Source organism: Mobula hypostoma, chromosome 1, assembly GCF_963921235.1.
Source record: "Mobula hypostoma chromosome 1, sMobHyp1.1, whole genome shotgun sequence".
In the NCBI taxonomy this organism is placed as follows: domain Eukaryota; kingdom Metazoa; phylum Chordata; class Chondrichthyes; order Myliobatiformes; family Myliobatidae; genus Mobula; species Mobula hypostoma.
Window position 1 is genome coordinate 95,166,900 of NC_086097.1, and position 20,927 is coordinate 95,187,826.

The following is a 20,927-nucleotide window of genomic DNA, read 5'->3' on the forward strand; positions in this document are numbered from 1 at the left end:
AGACCACTGACTCAAAACAAGCCCGTAGCTGCTCCTCTGCCTCCCACGACCACCACTTTGTTGTCCTTATCTCTGAAGCCATGTCCTTTAGCCTCTGCTGGTATGTAGGTCGGAGAAGGACAGCCAAGTGATCAGATTTCCTGAAAAGCAGTCAAGGCATGGAATGCTAAGCATTCCTTATTGTAGTACAGCAGTGGCCAAGTATGTTGTGACCTCTGGTGCTACAGGTTATTTGCTGATGGTACTCGGCCAGGGATTTCTTCAAACAAGCTTGGTTGGACTGTTTCTTGTTTGGTGATAGCAGTATTCGATGTCTCAAATGCCTGATCAATGTTGGCTTTTGGTGATACTGGGTAGAAGATCTTGCATTGATTGGTCTTTTAGTTTGGCTTGGAGTCCACTGCTCCCCCCCAGCCACTTAAAGGTGCCGTACCTGTATGCTTGAGAGTTAAGCCCGCGGAGTCCTTCAGAAGACCCTGAAATTTCTAGTTCACTGAGACGGTACAAAAGTATGTTGCTTAAAGGTAAATTACATGCTGCAGATTGCAGTGAGCGTAATTCAAGAGAGGTATATTTAGAAGTTGTGTAAGCAGCTTGTAATATATCATCGTGGTTCAGGGGTTCACCAGCACCATCTTGTTCAGTTGGATATAAGGTTCAAATCCACAGACTGCTGACTCATAGTGCATGGTGTCATGGAATCATACAGCCGGGCAAAAGGCCCTTGGCCCAACTTGTCCACGTCAACATAGATGCCCATCTAAACTAGTCCATTTGACTGCTTTTGGCCCATATCCTTCTAACCATGTGTCTGCCCGAATGCTTAATGACATCTATGCTTTAACAGGGCAGCCAAAACTATATTTCACGTCCGACCTTACTGTCACTTTTTTACAAATAACTTGAATGAGAACACTGTACAGTTAGAGCTTGGAGGGGAAAGACACTGCACAGAAACGGTCCCTTTGGCCTATCGACTGTGCCTATCCATTTACATTAATCCAATATTCTTCCCATTTTTCATTCTCCCCACATTTTTACCAGATTCTACCACTCACCAACAACACAGGGGCAATTTACAGTCATTAATTTACCTATCAACCTGTATGTCTGTGGGATGAGGGAGGAGACCTTTGTGGTCACAAGGAGAACATGGAAATTCCATTCAGCACCCAAGGTCAGGATTGAACCCAAGTCTGTAGTGTTGTGAGGCAGCAGACCTAGGAGCTGTGCACTGTGCTGCCCAGTATGCGAGGTCTCCTCCTCCTGTTTTAAAATTACTATGCTAGTCATTCTAAAACTGAGAACATGAAATATGTTTGTGTTATTCTGAGATGCACGGTCTTTGAGACAGAGGAGAGAACGGGGGTCAGTCAGAAACCTGCAGCACACACACCTGATTAATGTGCTGCTGTGTGCTACAAAGGAAGTGGATAAATAGTAATTTGGGCTGATAGAGAAGCAACTAGCTTTTACAGTTTTTTTTGCAAACTATTACCAACAGCTTCTCTTCACTCTTACTGATTGGAGCTCTGCATACTGCCCCTGTGGTCAAGATCTTTAACCTCGTGTGGCAACCCACATATTGAAATGGAGGCTTTGTTTCTTCTGCCGCCGCTCTGGCTTGCAGCCCCTGAGAGTCTCACCTGCCTGCTGTGGTAGTCCAGATACTGCATAATGAGCCTGGTGTTGACACTGTGGCTCCACGTGTTTCCCAAGGCTGCAGTTGCATAGCCCGTTTCTCCATCAGGGCTAACCCCACAACCTGCAAGCAAGAGCAAAGCACAGAAAGTAATTTAGCAGAAAGTGACAAAGCAAACTTCATTTATTGCTGACGTTTTGTGGTGGTGAACCTAATCAACAGTGGGGCTGAAATACCTTTATCAAGTACTCCTCAGCAAACCTGTAGAACAGGGTAGAACAAAGCAAAAGAATTAAGTATTGTATATCTGAAGCATTTTCACATTTGCATTGTAGTAAATGCAGCAGCCAATTTATGCACAGCAAGCTACCACAAACAGTAACCAGGCTTTTTTAGTGCTAAATTCTGGTCAGGAGGCCTGAGGTAGACAGCCATGCTATTCATTGAATAGTGCCAGAGGATCTTTCAAGTTCAGCCTGAGGAGAGAGACGGGTTTCAAATGAGCCTCACATTGAAAAGATAGCATCTGCAAAAGTACAACAATCCCTCAGTTGTGCACTGGAGGATTATAAAAAATCGCCTATTCCAGTCTCTGGAAAGAAAGTTCAAAGTTCAAGTTCACAGTAAATTTATTATCAAAGTACAAATATGTTACCTATACTACTTTGAGATTCATTTTCTTGCAGGCACGTTTGAGAAAAAAAAAGTAGTAGAATTTTACAAACAACTATATATAAACAGAAACTAGCAAACAACAATGGCAAAAGAAGACAAAATAACACTGAAAAAAAGAGCCCTTGAAAGTGAGTCTGTAAGTTACAGAAACAGTTCTGAGTAGTGGTGAATGAAGTTATCCGTGCCGGTTCAAGAAGGGTACTAACTTCCGGTAAGGTGGCGGCTTCTACAGGGTTAACCAAAGGTGTTATTGTCCTTTTAAACTGTATTTATTATGATTGCAAGACCCTGCTGGACATTAAGAACTTATAGTATTGCAGGTCTGCCCTATCAGCGAGTTGCTTGTTGGTTTAGAAACTGAAAGAGCTGGTCGGTGCGGACCATGGTGCTGCCCATGACACAGAGGCGTCGGTGCGTGAAAGAGGAGTGCTGTCAAACAGTAAGTGATTGTCTTAGTCGCTTTTCTTGCTATTGCAAGAAATGTTGGATATTCACGGTGTGGAATGCTGCAAGTCCAATTCATTGGTTTATTGGCAAATAGTCATAGTCATACTTTATTGATCCTGGGGGAAATTGGTTTTCATTACAGTTGCACCATAAATAATACATAGTAATAGTAATATTACTATTAGTAAATAGTAAATAGTAATAGTCATGGAAATAATAAATAGTAATAGAATAGTAATAGAAAATAGTAATAAATAGTTAAATAGTAATATGTAAATTATGCCAGTAAATTATGAAATAAGTCCAGGACCAGCCTATTGGCTCAAGGTGTCTGACTCTCCAAGGGAGGAGTTGTAAAGTTTGATGGCCACAGGCAGGATTGACTTCCTATGACGCTCTGTGCTGCATCTCGGTGGAATGAGTCTCTGGCTGAATGTACTCCTGTGCCCACCCAGTTCATTATGTAATGGATGGGAGACATTGAACAAGATGGCATGCAACTTGGACAGCATCCTCTTTTCAGACACCACCGTGAGAGAGTCCAGTTCCATCCCCACAACATCACTGGCCTTACGAATGAGTTTGTTGATTCTGTTGGTGTCTGCTACCCTCAGCCTGCTGCTCCAGCACACAACAGCAAACATGATAGCACTGGCCACCACAGACTCATAGAACATCCTCAGCATCGTCCAGCAGATGTTAAAGGACTTCAGTCTCCTCAGGAAATAGAGATGGCTCTGACCCTTCTTGTAGACAGCCTTAGTGTTCTTAGACCAGTCCAGTTTATTGTCAATTCGTATCCCCAGCTATTTGTAATCCTCCACCATGTCCACACTGACCCCCTGGATGGAAACAGGGGTCACCGGTACCTTAGCTCTCCTCAGGTCTACCACCAGCTCCTTAGTCTTTTTCACATTAAGCTGCAGATAATTCTGCTCACACCATGTGACAAAGTTTCCTACCGTAGCCCTGTACTCAGCCTCATCTCCCTTGCTGATGCATCCAACTATGGCAGAGTCATCAGCAAACTTCTGAAGATGACAAGAGTCTGTGCAGTAGTTGAAGTCCGAGGTGTAAATGGTGAAGAGAAAGGGAGACAAGACAGTCCCCTGTGTAGCCCCAGTGCTGCTGATCACTCTGTCGGACACACAGTGTTGCAAGCACACGTACTGTGGTCTGCCAGTCAGGTAATCAAGAATCCATGACACCAGGAAAGCATCCACCTGCATCGCTGTCAGCTTCTCCCCCAGCAGAGCAGGGCGGATGGTGTTGAACACACTGGAGAAGTCAAAAAACATGACCCTCACAGTGTTCGCTGGCTTATCCAGGTGGGCGTAGACACGGTTCAGCAGGTAGACGATGGCATCTTCAACTTCTAGTCGGGGTTGGTAGGCGAACTGGAAGGGACCTAAGTGTGGCCTGACCATAGGCCGGAGCAGCTCCACAACAAATCTCTCCAGGGTCTTCATGATGTGGGAGGTCAATGCCACCGGTCTGTAGTCATTGAGGCCGCTGGGGCGTGGCGTCTTCGGCACAGGGACGAGGCAGGATGTCTTCCACAGCAGAGGAACCCTCCGGAGCCTCAGGCTCAGGTTGAATACATGGCGAAGTACTCCACATAGCTGAAGGGCATAGGCTTTGAGCACCCTGGTACTGACACCATCCGGTCCTGCAGCCTTGCTTGGGTTGAGACGTTTCAGCTGTCTTCTCACCTGTTCAGCTGTGAAGCCCACCGTGGTGGTTTCACGTGGGGAAGGGGTATAGTCATGAGAACAGGGTGGGGGACTGTGAGGAGGAGTAGGAGGGGAGAGTGGAATATGTGTTGGTTGGGGGCCGACAACAGATGGCTCATGTGGGGGATGGGCAGGGGTCACAATGTCAAATCTGTTAAAGAACAGATTTCTCTCCCAGTAAAATGCGTGGTCTCCCAGTAGCCACGCATTTTAGTTCTGCGTCCCATTCCCATTCTGACGTGTCTATCCATGGCCTCCTCTACTGTAAAGATGAAGCCACACTCAGGTTGGAGGAACAGCACCTTATATTCCGTCTGGGTAGCCTCCAACCTGATGGCATGAACATCGACTTCTCTAACCTCCGCTGATGCCCCACCTCCCCCTCATACCCCATCCGTTATTTATTTTTATACACACATTCTTTCTCTCACTCTCCTTTTTCTCCCTCTGTCCCTCTGACTGTGCCTCTTGCCCATCCTCTGGGTCCCCCCCACCCCCGTCTTTCTCCCCGGACCTCCTGTCCCATGGTCCTCTCGTGTCCCCTTTGCCGGTCGCCTGTCCAGCTCTTGGCTCCATCCCTCCCCCTCCTGTCTTCTCCTATCATTTTGGACCTCCCCATCCCCCTCTCACATCTCTTACTAACTTCTTCCTTCAGTTAGTCCTGACGAAGGGTCTCAGCCTGAAACATCGACTGTACCTCTTCCTAGAGATGCTGCCTGACCTGCTGCGTTCACCAGCAACTTTGATGTGTGTGGCCTGAAACGTCGACTGTACCTCTTCCTAGAGATGCTGCCTGACCTGCTGCGTTCACCAGCAACTTTGATGTGTGTTGCTTGAATTTCCAGCATCTGCAGAATTCCTGTTGTTAGCACTGATAAAGAACAGGTTAAGTTCATTGGCCCTGTCCACACTGCCTTCAGCTCCTCTGTTGCTAGTTTGCCGAAACCCAGTGATGGTCCTCATCCCACTCCAGACCTCTCTCATGTTGTTCTGCTGGAGTTTCCACTCAAGCTTCCTCCTGTACCTGTCTTTAGCCTCCCTGATCCTGGCTTTCAGGTCCCTCTGTATTGCCCTCAGCTCCTCCCTTTTTCCATCTCTAAACGCCCACTTTTTAGCGTTCAGGATGTCCTTAATGTCCTTTGTCACCCATGGCTTGTTACCTGAATAACAAAGGACAGTTCTTGTCAGAACATTGCAGTCCACACAGAAGTTAATGTAATCAGTGATGCATTCTGTGAGCCCATCAATATCCTCTCCATGTGGCTCACAGAGGCAGGGGAGGCACAAATGGCAGGGGAGCTGTGAGGCCTTGGTCGTAGCAAGGACTAGGCCTCAAACCACGGTGTCACCTGTGAGGCCTTGGTCGTAGCAAGGACTAGGCCTCAAACCGCGGTGTCACCTGTGAGGCCTTGGTCGCAGCAAGGACTAGGCCTCAAACCGAGTGTCACCTGTGAGGCTTTGGTCGTGGCAAGGACTAGGCCTCAAACCGCGGTGTCACCTGTGAGGCTTTGGTCGTGGCAAGGACTAGGCCTCAAACCACGGTGTCACCTGTTTGCAGCCGCCCAGGGGGAGGCAGTGCGGCGCAGGCTCTATGCTGGAGTCGGTGCTGCCCCCCTCGCCCCACCCCACCACAGTGTTCACCTGGCAGAACACAAGCTGTTATCACTGATCGCATTTGATATAACATTGCTTATTCTCCGCCCTCAGTTAACTTCACGTACCCTAGAGGTTGCTTTTCATTCTGAGCTTTGTAAATGACATACATGATGAAACTTAGTAAATAAACACAATACCTATTCAACAGTGGGACTGATTATACTGACTGATTATATTCACTGATTATACACTGTATGCAAGTCTGCTATCTGGTCCATGCAGGAAATATTCTCCATCACCATTCATAGATGCACAGAGTGTAAGATAAATTGATAAACTCACTTGGTAAGGATGCACACATGAGTAAATGAAGGTCCTTCTACTAGAACACTGCACACCCCTCCCTCTACCCGTTCTAGCACTGACACCAATCACCATGAAGTGCTTTGAATGGCAGATAATGGCAAAAGTCCATTCCTGCCACATTGGATACTCACCAAAATGCTGATTGACAAGTTCGCTGATGACACAACAATGGTAGGGCTCCTCACCAACAATGATCAGACGGCCTACAGTGTGGAGGAGGAAGAGCACGAGGCCACAACACCAACCATCACTACTTTATTATTTCCTGTCAGTCACCTAATGTACAGCCTAGAGTCACTTTATGGACATACAATCAATGTACAGTATATAAGCTATCTTATATATCTATATTTACACTTTTTTATTACTGTGTTCATTATGGCTTTTTTGTGCTGCATTGGATCCGGAAGAATAATTATTTTGTTCTCCTTTACACTTGTGTACAGTAAAATGACATTAAACCATCTCAAATCTGCCCTCACCCCTGCTTATTAGAGTACATCAAAACCCTGTCTGGTCTAGCACCTGATGCCTCTCTTTCTGCTTGTGTAGCACATAACTCCTGTCTGCTCTAGCACTGTACCAATTCCTCCTACCTGTTCTAGCACCACACAGTTCTACTGCCTGTTCTAGCAAATCCTGCCTCCACCCCCGATTATTCTAGCACAACAATCCTTTCTGCTCTAGCTCCTCACAGCCCTCCTTCTGTCCGCAATTGTATCACATACCAGTCTCCATGCGTGTACTTTTAAAAATTCATTTAGGGACGTGGGCTTCACAGGATGAACCAACATTTCATTGCCCTTGAGAAGGTGGTGCTGTGTTTCCTTCATGATTTGCTGCAGTCCTTGAGGTCTGCATATACCCACAATGTTGTTAGGGAGAGTTCCAGGATTTCGACCCAGTGAAAATTTCCAAATCAGTGATATATTTCCAAATCAATTGTAAGTGGCTTGCGAGGGCAACTTCCAGATGGAGTTATCTCATACTTATGCTATCCTTCTCCTTCATGCTGGTAGATGTTACGTGCTTGAAATTTGTTGGTAGGTTGTTGTGATGTGTCCAAGAGATGGTGCAAATTGCTGCATGCAACACACATCAAAGTTGCTGGTGAACGCAGCAGGCCAGGCAGCATCTCTAGGAAGAGGTACAGTCGACATTTCAGGCCAAGACCCTGAAACGACGTCTGTACCTCTTCCTAGAGATGCTGCCTGGCCTGCTGCGTTCACCAGCAACTTTGATGTGTGTTGCTTGAATTTCCAGCATCTGCAGAATTCCTGTTGTTTGCAAATCGCTACATCTTTGCATTGGTGGTGGAATGGTGGAATGGGTCAATGGTTGTGAATGGGGTGCTTATTGAGCAGGCTGCTGTGACCTGCATGGTGTCAAAATTTCTGAGTGTTGTTGAAGCTGCACTCATCCAGGCAAGTGAGAATATTCCATCACACTCCTTCCTTAAATCTTGTGGATGGTGAATGTGCTTTGGGGAGTTAGGAGGTGAGTTTCCCAGCCTCTGAACTGTTCTTTTAGCCACATTGTGTATAAGACAACTCCAGTTCAGTTTCTGGTCAATGGTAATCCCAAGAATTCAAGATTCAAGTTTATTCATCACACGTAGATCGGAATAAACAAAGGTATCCTTTGTGTTAACAACCAACAGAGACATGGATGTGCTGGGGGCAACTCGCAATCACAAGTCTTGCCATCACATTCCTGCACCACAATAACATACCCACGATGCTTTGTAGAGCAACACAGAATACAACAAAATATAAACAAGCAACAAAGTAAGCCCCATTCCTCCCTTCCACACATGCATATACACAGTTCTCTTCAGTCTGCAGATTCAGACTCAGTCATGCATACAATGAGCCTTTGAGCACCTCAGTGGACTCACAGAGATTCACTGACCCGGGTGTCTGGTCAATGGACCTTGACCTTTGGACTTCCAATTCTTCCCCTAGGCCTTTATCTTCAGCATCAACATCAGTACTCACCCATCACCAAACACTAGGCCTTGAACTGTGGATTTGCCAAAGGCAGGACCCGAACACTAGGCCTTGAACTCAGGTCTCACTGATTTGTGAACCCAGGGAGTCATTGGGCCCCTTTCCTCCTGCCTGCTTGGGCATCCACCTCCAGAACCTGCCAACAACTCACAGACCCTGGGGGAGCCATCAACTTCCATCCACATAGGGCTATCGGCCCAACATCCAGGCCCCTCACGCGGATGTCCCAAGTCTACATCACTGACCTCGAGCACTGAATGGAGACTTAAGGCTCCAGCCTGTCCTCTAATTCTCCTACAGCCCTCTCCCTAAAACCCTAATTTGACCCCTGACTCCCTTCTTTGACCTCAAAACCATCTCCATAAATCCCAAAAAACACTAAAAACACTCAACAAAGATCGCAGCTTTGTGCCATCTTGATATAGATAGTGGGAGATTCAGTGATGGTAATGCCATCAAAAGTCAGGGAGTGATAGCTATATTTTCTGAGGTTGGATATTGTCAATGTTTGACATTTACGTGGCAAGTTACATTCATGCCAACCATCAGCCCAGGCCTAGAAATTCTCCAGGTCTTACTGCATTCAGCAGACTGCTTCAAAATCTGACGAGTCACAGATGGTGCTGAACATTGGCGAGTCATCAGCAAATATGCCTGCTTTTGACCTTACCACTGTAGGAATCATCGAAGAAGCAGCTGAAGATGGTTGACCTTGAAGACTAAGCATCAAAGATGCCTGTGGTTGAGATGACTGACTGCCAATCACCTTCCTTTGTCATGGATACAATTCCAATCAGTAGAGGCCTTGCCTCTAATTCCAAAAGACTTCAGTTTAGCCAAACCTCCTGAATGCCATTTTCATTTAAATGCTACCTTAATATCAAGGGCAATTAATAATACAATAAACTGTTGTCCTTCATGCTCTTCACTTTACGCTCACCCTTTTGCCTGTTCTTGCTTTGTACATGGTCTCTCCTGCAGTATGTGTAGGGGATTTACACATGTGCTCATCCTCTTGCATATACTTATACAGTACACACATTCTCCCACCTGTACTGGCACCTGAACTGTTAGTTTACCTACAGTCATCCTGCCTATTGTCACTGCTTTTACTCAACCTGTTGCCAATAATCGCACTGTCCACGGAACCACAATGTGAAAACTTATCTAGCTCAAGTTTAAGTTTAATTGTCATTCAACCATACATGAATACCCATGAATACAGTCAAACAGAACAGGTTCCTCTGAGGCCAAGGTGCAAAACACAGTACCAACAGTCACACACAGCCCAGGCACTTACTGCACATATAAGATAGCAAGCGGATATAATATAGGAAGCACATATAAGACAGCAGTAAAATACAGTTACACAAAAACAGTGTAGTCCAAGTCCCTGAATGTTGCAGCAGACTGCAGTTGAACACAATACAGCTTGTCTTCTGCTGAGTGAACACTGGGGGCAGCAACAACTCCAGCATGGACACCATGTCACACTGCTTCTGTCACTCTGGTGGAGCACCCAACTCTGACACCTCTCCTGGGCGGCAGCAAACAAGCAACACCACAGCTTAAGACCCAGTCCTCATTAAGACTGAGGCCACACAGCTCCCCACCATTTGCCAGTAAACCAAAGTTTAAAGTAAATCTATTATCAAAGTTCATACGTATATGTCACCATATACAATGATGAGATTTATTTTCCTGTGGGCATACTCAATAAATCCAATAACCATAATTGAATCAATGAAAGGCCACACCCAATAGGAAGGACAACCAGTGAGCAAAAGACAACAAACTGCATATACAAAAAGAAAGAGGAAAAAAGAAATGATAATAATAATTAATAAACAATAAATATGGAGAACATGAGATGAAGAGTCCTTGAAACTGAGTTCAGTGGTCGTGGGAACAGCTCATAGATGGGGTAAGTGAAGTTATCCAATTGACTCAAGAACCTGATGGTTGAGGGGTAATAACTGTTCCTGAACCTGGTGGTGTGAGCCCTGAGGCTCCTATACTTTCTTCCTGATGGCAGCAGCGAAAAGAGAACATGTCTTGCAGCATTCCACACCACCGATGCCCAACAGAGAACGTTAGCTTACACACTGACAGCTCTCTGTCACAGGCAGCATCTCAGTCTGCACCAGTTCCAACTCCTTCAGGTTCTCCATCAACAGGCAATTTGCTGATGGGGTGACCTGCAGCAATTTAAGTTGTTAATGTCCAGCAGGCTCTTGCAATGATAAAAAAAATACATTTAAATAAGACAATAACACGTTTGGATGGTTCCATAGAGGCTGCTGCATCTGAGGGCACCACCAGCTTACTGGAAGTGTCATATTCAATCAAATGCTGTCTTAATGTCAAAGGCAATTAACTATTCAGTAAACCATAAATAAAATCCCCATAAATAAAATATTCTCCTCCCACCTGCAACTACCCTTTGCAAATTCCTACCTGGATTTATCCCTAACCATTTCTGCCAGTAATTATAGCCTTCAGTCTCCAAGCTCCTCATTACAATTCAGCAAGATCCTATAATCTTGTGTCATTACACGTGAGATCCTTTCCTTGATTTCATTGTATTATAGTTTTAAGGGTCCTTCAGTGCAATCGATCCATGCTACTATGTTTGATCCACACAAGCCTCCATCCACTCCTCTTCAGAATGCATTTGAGTTCCCTTTATCTGTTTAACTGGCTTCACACCAGCACCAAGATTAAACTTCAGGTGGTGGCAAATTCCAGGTCACTAAAGTGATCCAACACAGGATAGCGCAACTCACATTTTGACTGTCATACTGACATTGATTTCGAGCCTCAGTTTTAACTCTTTTATTCCCACCGCACCACATAGCCCAATGAAAATATTGTGTGGAGAGTTAGGGTGGGTGGGTGCAGCTTCAGGATAAATTAAAACAAAGTAAGCTCCAAACTCCAACATCCCAGCCTTTCTCATTTTGTTAGGTCAAACTCAGGCCACCAAGCAGACACCCACAAAAGTGTGGCCTGATGGCATCGTCAGTGTGCAGTGTAGATCACCAGGATATCTACATCATCAGCTGGCTGGCGGGAGGCGCCCTTTGGTTAGGGCTGATATGTGTCAGGCATGATTCAGAATCCTTTGGTAAGGGTTAGTATGTGTCAGGAGTCATTCAGAACCATTTGGTAAGGATTAATATGTGTCAGGAATCATTCAGAATCCTTTGGTAAGAGTTAATATGTGTCAGGAGTCAATGAGAATAATGAGAATCATTTGGTAAGGACTAATATGTGTCAGGAATCATTCAGAATCCTTTGGTAAGGGTTATTTTGTGTCAGAACTCATTCAGAACCATTTGTTAAGGGTTAATATGTGTCAGGAGTCATTCAGAACCCTCCACACTTGATGAGAGTGGCAACTTCACTGTCAGTAAATGGCCGACTTTGGTCTGCTTTAGGATGAAAGGTCATTTTTTTTCTCCACTCCTGCTCAGAAGTTCAGAATATTTTATTTTCACTTCAGATTTCCAGAGGCTGCATATCTTTTTTTTTGCTTTTACATTGTCTTTCAAAACCTTTCAAAGTACAAATTAAGGCAGCATGGTAGCACTGCAACTTTCCATCCAGTTCAGACCCAGCTAGCAGCAACCTTCCACTCGGATAAGGACAGTGCGAACGCTGGTCTGCTGGGCCTGTAGTTTGTGATCCAGCCTCAGCATTCATTGTACCACATCCTCACTTCATCTAACTCTGATGTCCCAACAAGCATTTGCACAAACCAGCTGTCAAACTACTGCAATCTGACCTGATATCTGCTAGTGAGTAACAGAGAACAACATTAACATTTTCACAAGGTTTAATAGAGTGCCGCACCTCTTCAGAATGTGGTCTGAACAGTTTCCAACCTTCACTTTGGTTGATGATGTTTGCTTTTGCTTGTGCAAGTATAGCATTGCTCTGCTGGCCTATTCAGTTATTGCACTGTGCAGAGTAGAGTGGAGCCACACTGACCAGTTAGATCCCAAATCCCACATGGGGCTGTGGTACCATCAGCTGAATGCTAGCCCATTTTGTCCAGGCAGAGATTGCTAAATGAATGCTGGGAGATGCAAATTCTAACTACCAACCTACTAGAATACTTTTACTGTCACAAGACAATGTTTTCCATGACAAACTGGTCTGGGACGACTTAGTGGCTTTGGAACAGTGCAAGGGAATTACACAGGCAACAAGGATTTCCGCCCAAAGAAAGAAAAAGATAAACAGAATATTGAAAACCCAGCTTTATTAATAGTGGTATTGAACCCACTTTTATTTCACACACTGCTACTCTAAGCCTCTCTCCCATCCCCTCTCCACTTTATTGTGGCTCTGGATCATTAATGAATTCACCAGCTCTGCTCTGAACTCAGATCAGAGCTTCGTTCCCATGTCTCACCTTCACTTGCTAGTAAAAGTGGTTTACAATGTACAGAATAAAATTTTCTCAATGTTTACTGTCATCAAACTGATAATGATGTTGCTTTCTCTGTTGCAAATTGCTGGCAATAAATATGACCGCAGTGGGTGCCTGGAGGAAAACATATTGCACTAAAACATGTAACTGCTCATCTTTACCAGTTGTACTCAATAAAAACAGCAAAGAGACAACGGGCTGGAACAGCACACAAGGATACCGGAGTGGTAAGCAGCAACAGCTGAGCATGTGATCTGAGCACATTGGTGTTTCTACAGAGCAAAACAAACTAAATAAAAGGAGTGTTCACCCTAAAGCAAGTTAAGGTTTGCCCTTCCAAACTGCATTTTGTTTCGCAAAATATCCTTTCCACACAGAATTTTCATGATTAAAAATTGTTTATTTTAAGAAGGTGATAAACTTCAGTTAAAAACAGACATCATCTTTGTGAGGAAAGAAATAGTGGAAGAACATACCAATGAAATGATGTTAAGAAAACAGGGTGTGGTTTTTAAGCAATAAACAAGATGCTGAAGGTTCTCAGTGGGTCAGGCAGCCTCTAGTAAAAGGATATGGACAGTTGACCTTTCTTGGGTCAAAATCCTTCATCAATACTGATGAAGGGTCTCAACATGAGAGACTGGTTATCCATTTTCCTTTACAGATACTGCCTGAACTGCTGAGTTCCTTCAGCATCTTGCTTGTTGTTCCAGATTCCAGCATTCTTAATCTTGTGTGCCTACAGCAATGTTCTCTCTAATTTGTAATAACCAGTGTGTGCATAAATCATATGCTGTACAATTTTTGCCCAGTGACAACAACATGCGAGCACCGAATCTTTAATGTATTGTACGTAACTATTTCTCGTAACTGCTTGTTCCTGATCTCATGAGCTTTGGGTGTAGCAGTTTTTACTGTTTCATTTAGCCATTCTGGTTTGAATGAACTAGCAGTTCTTTTGCACTTCATGCCCTTTGCTTCTTTGGAATTTGACATGATGGCATCCATCTGTCTCAAAGGTCAATGGAGTGTGTGCTATGGGTCAGTCCATTGCAGAGCTGCAATGCCTGCTATGGTTGTGCTGTCTAGTTTTGGAGCGGCAGGTCTTGCTGCAGTTTCTGCAAGTGAATGTTGGGCTTATCACTCATAACTGCAGCCTCCCGTGTTGGTTCTGTCACTACAAACAGTGGCACTGGAGTGACCACCCCAGGGTGGAAGGTATGGAGATCTTGAAATTTGCCATCGTGAATCAACAAGTTCTTCATTAAATAAGCCAGTTCTAAAATCTGCAGACAATCATCACACACTCTACTGTCAATACCATCCACATTAGAAACCAGAAAAGAAAACGTGATTGTGTACAATTGTGAAATATACGTAACATGTCCACAAGGTAGAGGGTGACAGCCTTTTGTGCACAATTTAAATTCCTTTGAGCGTTAGTAGCAGAAGATGTGTGCGCATGCACATGGGCTCACCTTAGAGGGAACATTGGTCTCCAATGCTATTTAGTACAGCTTTTCATTCAATCACCTGTTCACACTCTGCATCTGAACATGTCACCAATCAGAACTGAAGTCTGCACAGTGATCAGGAGGCCATTATGATTATTGCAGGTCTGCTGAAGGCCTGTCCCAGAAGTTTTAAGCCACCCATCATTCCTAGAATCCAGTTCTAGCATTAATACTATTCAGATTAACTGAGGAACAGAAAATATTAGCTCCATACAGTAAACTATAGACTAAGAAGAAAATTCAACATATCCAGGTAATGTTTGCTGTCAGATCCTCTTGTCTGGATCCTATGATTTTGTCCTCCCACATCATCTGTGGGCAAACTTTGGATATGCACCAACATGGATATCAAAAATAGCTTCTAGAGAAAGAGTTGGGAACTTAAAACAGGAAAGGAAATTTCTTCATTCAAGAGTCTGGGATCATCCTTAAATTCTTATGGCAGAGGGTTAGAATACTTGATTGATAGGCAGACCTGAAACAGAAATCTTGATGCTTCATGGAAGTAAGAGAATAAAGGGATAAGCACAGCAGGAAAGTGATGACCTGATGTGTGTGTGTGTGTAAACTGCACCTACACCAACTTCAGCTTCTTATATTCTTATGTTATTAGACTGTAGACCCATTGCTCTGGTTCCTTAATATTTCAGTGAAATATCCTGCACTGTGCTATTAGATGGTTAGGGCTTCAATGGAGTAAGTTTGCTTCTGCTGGCAAGAAGGCTTGTAGCTAGCACAGTTACAACAACTGGCAAAACAACCAGTGGGAAAACAAGATTTTTTTTTAAACCCAGCAAATCCAGTGCAGTGTTTAAAAGTTAGATGAGTTAGATTCAAAAATAACATTCCACAAAGAGAAAATTTACCAGATCCAGATCCAGCTCCACAGTAGTGCAGCGGTTACCGTGACACTATTACAGATCGGGGCATTCTGGAGTTCAGAGTTCAATTCTGGCACCATTCTGCAAGGAGGCTCTGTACGTCTTCCCTGTGGAATGAAAGGGTTTCCTCCGGGTGCTCTGGTTTCCTTCCACAGTCCAAAGAGCTACTGGGTAGGTTAGTTGCTCTGTGATTAAGTTGGGGTTAATCGGAGTTGTGGGGTTGCTGGGGCAGCATGGTTCGAAGGGCCGGGAAGGCCTACTCCACACTGTATCACTAAATAAATAAATACATCTCAGAGAAAGAGTAGGAAATGAAATGGAGTCGATGAAGATTGGGTGGCTTTTGTTCTCTGATCTGAGAGTTGCCGAAACTAAGAGCTCAGTTAAGGAGTAAAAATCAAAGGATGTTAAGATCTTGATTTCATTTGTTTTCGAGGACATTTTCAAGTATTATAGATGTCAAATGTCACAGTGCTCGTTACAGTCTCTCTTTTATCTTTCATGTACTTTCACTTCCTCTAAATAAATATGTCTTTGTGCTAGTTGTGGTGTCTGCGTCACCTCTTCAATGCAGTGATATTCCCCAAGTAGAACATAGTGAATCATGTGTTGATTAACCAGTGTGGGCCTCGTGTTTAACGGTATGGTACCATAGCAATTTTAAGTAGTGCTGCATGCCATCCCATTGGAACTTAGCCATAGATGAATACCCCTGTAAAGTACTTTATACATGATTCAGTCTCTATAAAAGCAACTTGCTGCCAATGAGGAAGAAAGTAGTAGTTAAAACAAATTATATTTCTCTCTTACACTAAAGTAACCTATGGTATTATTTCCTCTTGCATGCAGTCATGGATGACTAAAGGTTTGGTGCAGAACAGATAATGATTTTTTTTTAAACCCACAGCAACAAATTAGTAGCAGAAAGAAGGGGGCAGTCTGGTAGGAAATAGGTATATGTGAAAATATACCCTAAGGGAAACTTGAATTTGCTATCCACCGTGCTATTAAAAACGACAAATGACCAAAATAGTATTACAGAAATTTAAATAAGTCGTTGCTGGACACTATATTTAGGTGACACTTTGAGGTGAATGAGGTCCCGTTGGTCTTTGTGGGTTCCTGTCCTGTGAATGTTTCCATTGAGATCAGCGACTCAACCAGGAAGTGTGGAACTAATTATAGAGGGTATTATACTGCTTTGACCCAGGGCACAGTGAGCTATACAAACGCACTGTCTGGGCCTAGAAGTAAATAAATCACGTTGCACCTTATATGACAGCACCATTGCAAATATCGCAGCTCTTTGCTCTCCCATTTCTGCTTCTAAACTGCCTACCTCTCCTTCACTCAAAGTTTGGTGGAAGAGGTTTGAATAGGTGGCAAACTTTTAGTGCTGGTAAACAACCAACTGCATGTATTACTAGACTACTTTCACAGAATCATACAGTAAAGAATCAGGTCCTTTAGCCCACTGTCTCTGCTGATCACCAATCACCAATTTACACCTATCCTACAGCAAACTCATTTTTTATTCTCATTAACTTGCCCCAGGGGCTACCACTCACCTGCACACAAAGACCAATTTACAGTTCCCACTTCACTTATTAATCTGCATGTTTCTGAGATGTGGGAGGACCCGGAGGAAACCTAGGCAATACGGGGAGAAAGTACACAAGGAGCACACAAGATCCTGACTCAACCTGGTTCTCTGGTGCTATGAGCCAGCAGTTCTACAAATTGAACCAGTCCTTTCAATATCTATTCAGCAACCCATTAAACAGCTTAAAGTGAGGTATTTTGAATGCTTCTAATGCCATACCATATGGCTCTAACAGAGTAGGAACTCGTAGAAAAACATAGAAACATAGAAAACCTACAGCACAATACAGGCCCTTCGGCCCACAAGGTTGTGCCAAACATGTCCTTATCTTAGAATTTACTAGGCTTACCCATAGCCCTCTATTTTTCCAAGCTCCATGTACCTATCCAAAAGTCTCTTAAAAGACCCTATTGTATCCGCCTCCACCACCATCGCCAGCAGCCCATTCCACGCACTCACCACTCTCTGCGTAAAAAACTTACCCCTGACATCTCCTCTGTACCTACTTCCCAGCACCTTAAACCTGTGTCCTCTTGTGGCAACCATTTCAGCCCTGGGAAAAAGCCTCTGACTATCCACACAATCAATGCCTCTCATCATCTTATACACCTCTATCAGGTCACTTCTCATCCTCTGTCGCTCCAAGGAGAAAAGGCCGAGTTCACTCAACCTGTTTTCATACATGCTCCCCAATCCAGGCAACACCCTTGTAAGTCTCCTCTGCACCCTTTCTGTGGTTTCCACATCCTTCCTGTAGTGAGGCGACCAGAATTGAGCACAGTACTCCAAGTGGGGTCTGACCAGGGTCCTATATAGCTGCAACATTACCTCTCGGCTCCTAAATTCAATTTCATGATTAATGAAAGCCAATACACCATATGCCTTCTTAACCACAGAGTCAACCTGCGCAGCTGCTTTGAGTGTCCTGTGGACTCAGACCCCAAGATCCCTCTGATCCTCCACATTCCAAGAGTCTTAACATTAATACTATATTCTGCCATCGTATTTGACCTACCAAAATTAACCACTTTACACTTATCTGGGTTGAACTCCATCTGCCACTTCTCAGCCCAGTTTTGCATCCTATCAATGTCCCGCTGTAACCTCTGACAGCCCTCCACACTATCCAAGTATCACACTATTGTACGTAAACAATGGTCTGATTTGATGCCCAAAATCATAACTTGTGTTCTCATATTCCACTTGTGGAGCAGATACTCACATTACTCCTGGCAAATTAGTAGTGATGTCTGGGTACCCCAAAAAGCTAGGAGACACATCCATAATGGCAAAGATTACAGAATACTAGAGGTGCCTGACTTTTCAAGTCTGGGAAGAAGGTGTCTCAAAATTGGCCTTATTAAATTGCATAAAATACACAGCACAAAAGACCGTTTAGTGCGTCCAGCCCAACTCATTTGAAGCTCTCTTCCTCCCTTACCAAAAACACTCAACATAAAGTAAGAGTTGCTCACTCCTTGCATACTGATCTAGCTTTCTCAATACAATTAATTTCAGCCATTCATTCACCTTCCTTCATTCACCATGGTCAGCTAATGGCATATCCCTATTCATTTCCTTGGTGGACTAGCCTTTCATTTTGTTCTTTCCCACTGATGGAAATGGCCTTGCCTAGAAATTCTAGCCAACTACTTTACAGGGTAGGAGGAAGGGGCAGTGAAGAGCAAATACCACTCTGTGCTTGGGAGGCGGGGAGGAGAGGGAGTGACAGAATCACAGATAATTTGTTTCAAATGTTTGGAACAAAGACAATGGCAGTTTGGAACATCAGTAGGGTTGGGAAACTGGAGCCTGCAAGTTGAAATGGGGGAGTCTGGGGAAGGGGAAGTGTGGTAGACATCAGGGATTGTGCTTCAATAGTGGACTTTCAAGAATGTTGATTGGGGTTGATTTAGAAGCCAGGGTTTCATCGAGAGGGGTAAAAATCAGAGATCAACAATTTCATTCGAAGGTAATTACAGGGTCAGGAAGCAGGATTAGAAACTGGTATAAGGGCCATTGTGGGGACTACATAAGGGCACTAATGTCAGGGAACTTTCACAGGGAATGGGTGGGTGCAGGGCAGGAAAAAAGGAGAGATAACAAGGTGGCCAAGAGCACAGTTGTGCTGTTAGTAGAGCTGCTGTCTCACAGCTGCAGTGACATAGGTTCAATCCTGACCTCGGGTGCTGTCTGTGTGGAGTTTGCATGTTCTACCTGTGACTGCACAAATTTCTTCTGAGGCTCCAATTTCCTCAAATATGTCAAAATCGGTAGGCCAATTGGCTACTGTAATATGGCTGTGGTGTGAGTGGTAGAATTGGGGAAAGTTGGTGGAAATGTGGAAAGAATAAAAGAGATGAAGAGGAAATAGCTGGTACATAGTTGGTAAGAATATTTGTTTGACTCTACAGCTCTAATATGTCACTTTGTGAGCTCCATGTGGAAACAGAGTCATAGTGATGCATGCTCAAAAATGCTCTGTCACATGTCTAGAGAATTGTGAAACACCCTGGAAATGGTCAATGTCACTCCCACTTTTCAGTTGCTTCACATTGAAACTATGCTCTGGAACTGAATTTCCAGGCATGTATGTCTTTTCTAACATAGCTTATTTCTTGAGACTGTTCTATCAGAATACTCCACATTCCCTTCACAGCACCAGCAAACTCCTGTCTCCAGCCCATGCATCAAGAGTAAAGAAGCACAATTTTGATCATCTGTCCTACAGTGGAATAACTGGCTTTCTGGTGCACCAGGGCTTCAAAGGACCTTTCAGTCATCTCCTCACTGCTTCAGAGCCTCTCCCTTCATAGGCAGATCCCTCCGCAGCATCCGGAGCATCTATGAGGCACTACCTGAAGAAGGCAACATCTATCATCAAAAATTTCCACCATCCAGTCCATGCTATCTTCTTGTAACCACCATAAGACAGGAGTTCCAAAGGCTTTAACTCCCAAACCTTCAGGTTCAAGATCAAATATTTCCCTTCAAATATTTGACTCCTGATTTTCCATTGGAGGATAAGCAATCAGTTGAACTCTTGTCATGGCCTCACAACATTCAAAGTGCTTTACAGTCAATGGAGTTTTAGAACGAAGATCCATCCACCATGCTCTCCGGATAGCAATCCTTGTTTCAGTTATCAGGCTGCTGTCTGACTTCTCAACCAATCACCCCTTTTAGATTTGTTTCCTAGTACGGTCTCAAATTCTTACTATCACTTTAGCATTTCCTTTGCACCACCTCAGTTTGCACTACTATACTTTGCACTATTGCTATTTATGTGCTTGTCACTGTAGTTATTGTTGTATCATTTGACCTGCTTTATGGGCAATGATGGTAACCTATGATAAGGGATGAGGCAAGAATCAATGTTAGAGGACTATGGTCCTCCACTAGACAGAAGGCAAGGAAACAAGTCCATTGGCCCAGCAATTCCTCCTCAGGCTTGTCACGTCTGCATCACTACTTTTTGATAGGAACCTAAAGCAGAACTTAGATGCTTATATTATGTTAATAGAGGGATAAATATTAGCCAGTATATCATGAGAAAACACTGCTTTCATCACCACAGATAAATCTCTCCAATGCCAGAGATATTGTTCATGATGTTTCTGCAGTTTCCAAATACTTTGTTATTGTACCACTACACCTTTAGTCCTGATGATATGCAACACTTTAAATGTCTGTTGTTAATGCAAGGAATTTAATGTAGGTTCTGCTTTGCAGAAAAGAAAGCTGTCCCACAAAAAAATCACAAATGAATTAATGATTTGTGTTGTTCTGTTTTCTTGGTTCTGTTTATGCAATGCCTGGCCTTGTTTTTGTTCCAACTCTACAACATGTCAAGTCTCCCTCCAGAAAGCCAGGCCTATCAGTGTGAAAGTCTAGCAATTTCTCAACATTAAAATTCACATCTTTGTTTACAAATCCATCCATGATTTTGCCCCACCATCACTCTGTCTGTCGCTTTCATATAGGTCAGCATGACATATCTAAATCCCTTCAGTTCTGGCCTCT

General features: G+C 43.9%; 1 protein-coding gene across 6 annotated transcripts in view; it reads right to left on the bottom strand.

The window, feature by feature from the left end:
* Window positions 1–20,927, bottom strand: part of rad51b (RAD51 paralog B) — a 619,344-nt gene that overhangs the window by 221,933 nt on the left and 376,484 nt on the right. For all 6 annotated transcript variants that reach the window (XM_063052979.1, XM_063052988.1, XM_063052947.1 and 3 more), the window contains one exon: window positions 1,647–1,765. In XM_063052979.1, coding sequence (XP_062909049.1) covers window positions 1,647–1,765 — 119 coding nt within the window. The remainder of the gene's footprint in view (window positions 1–1,646; window positions 1,766–20,927) is intronic.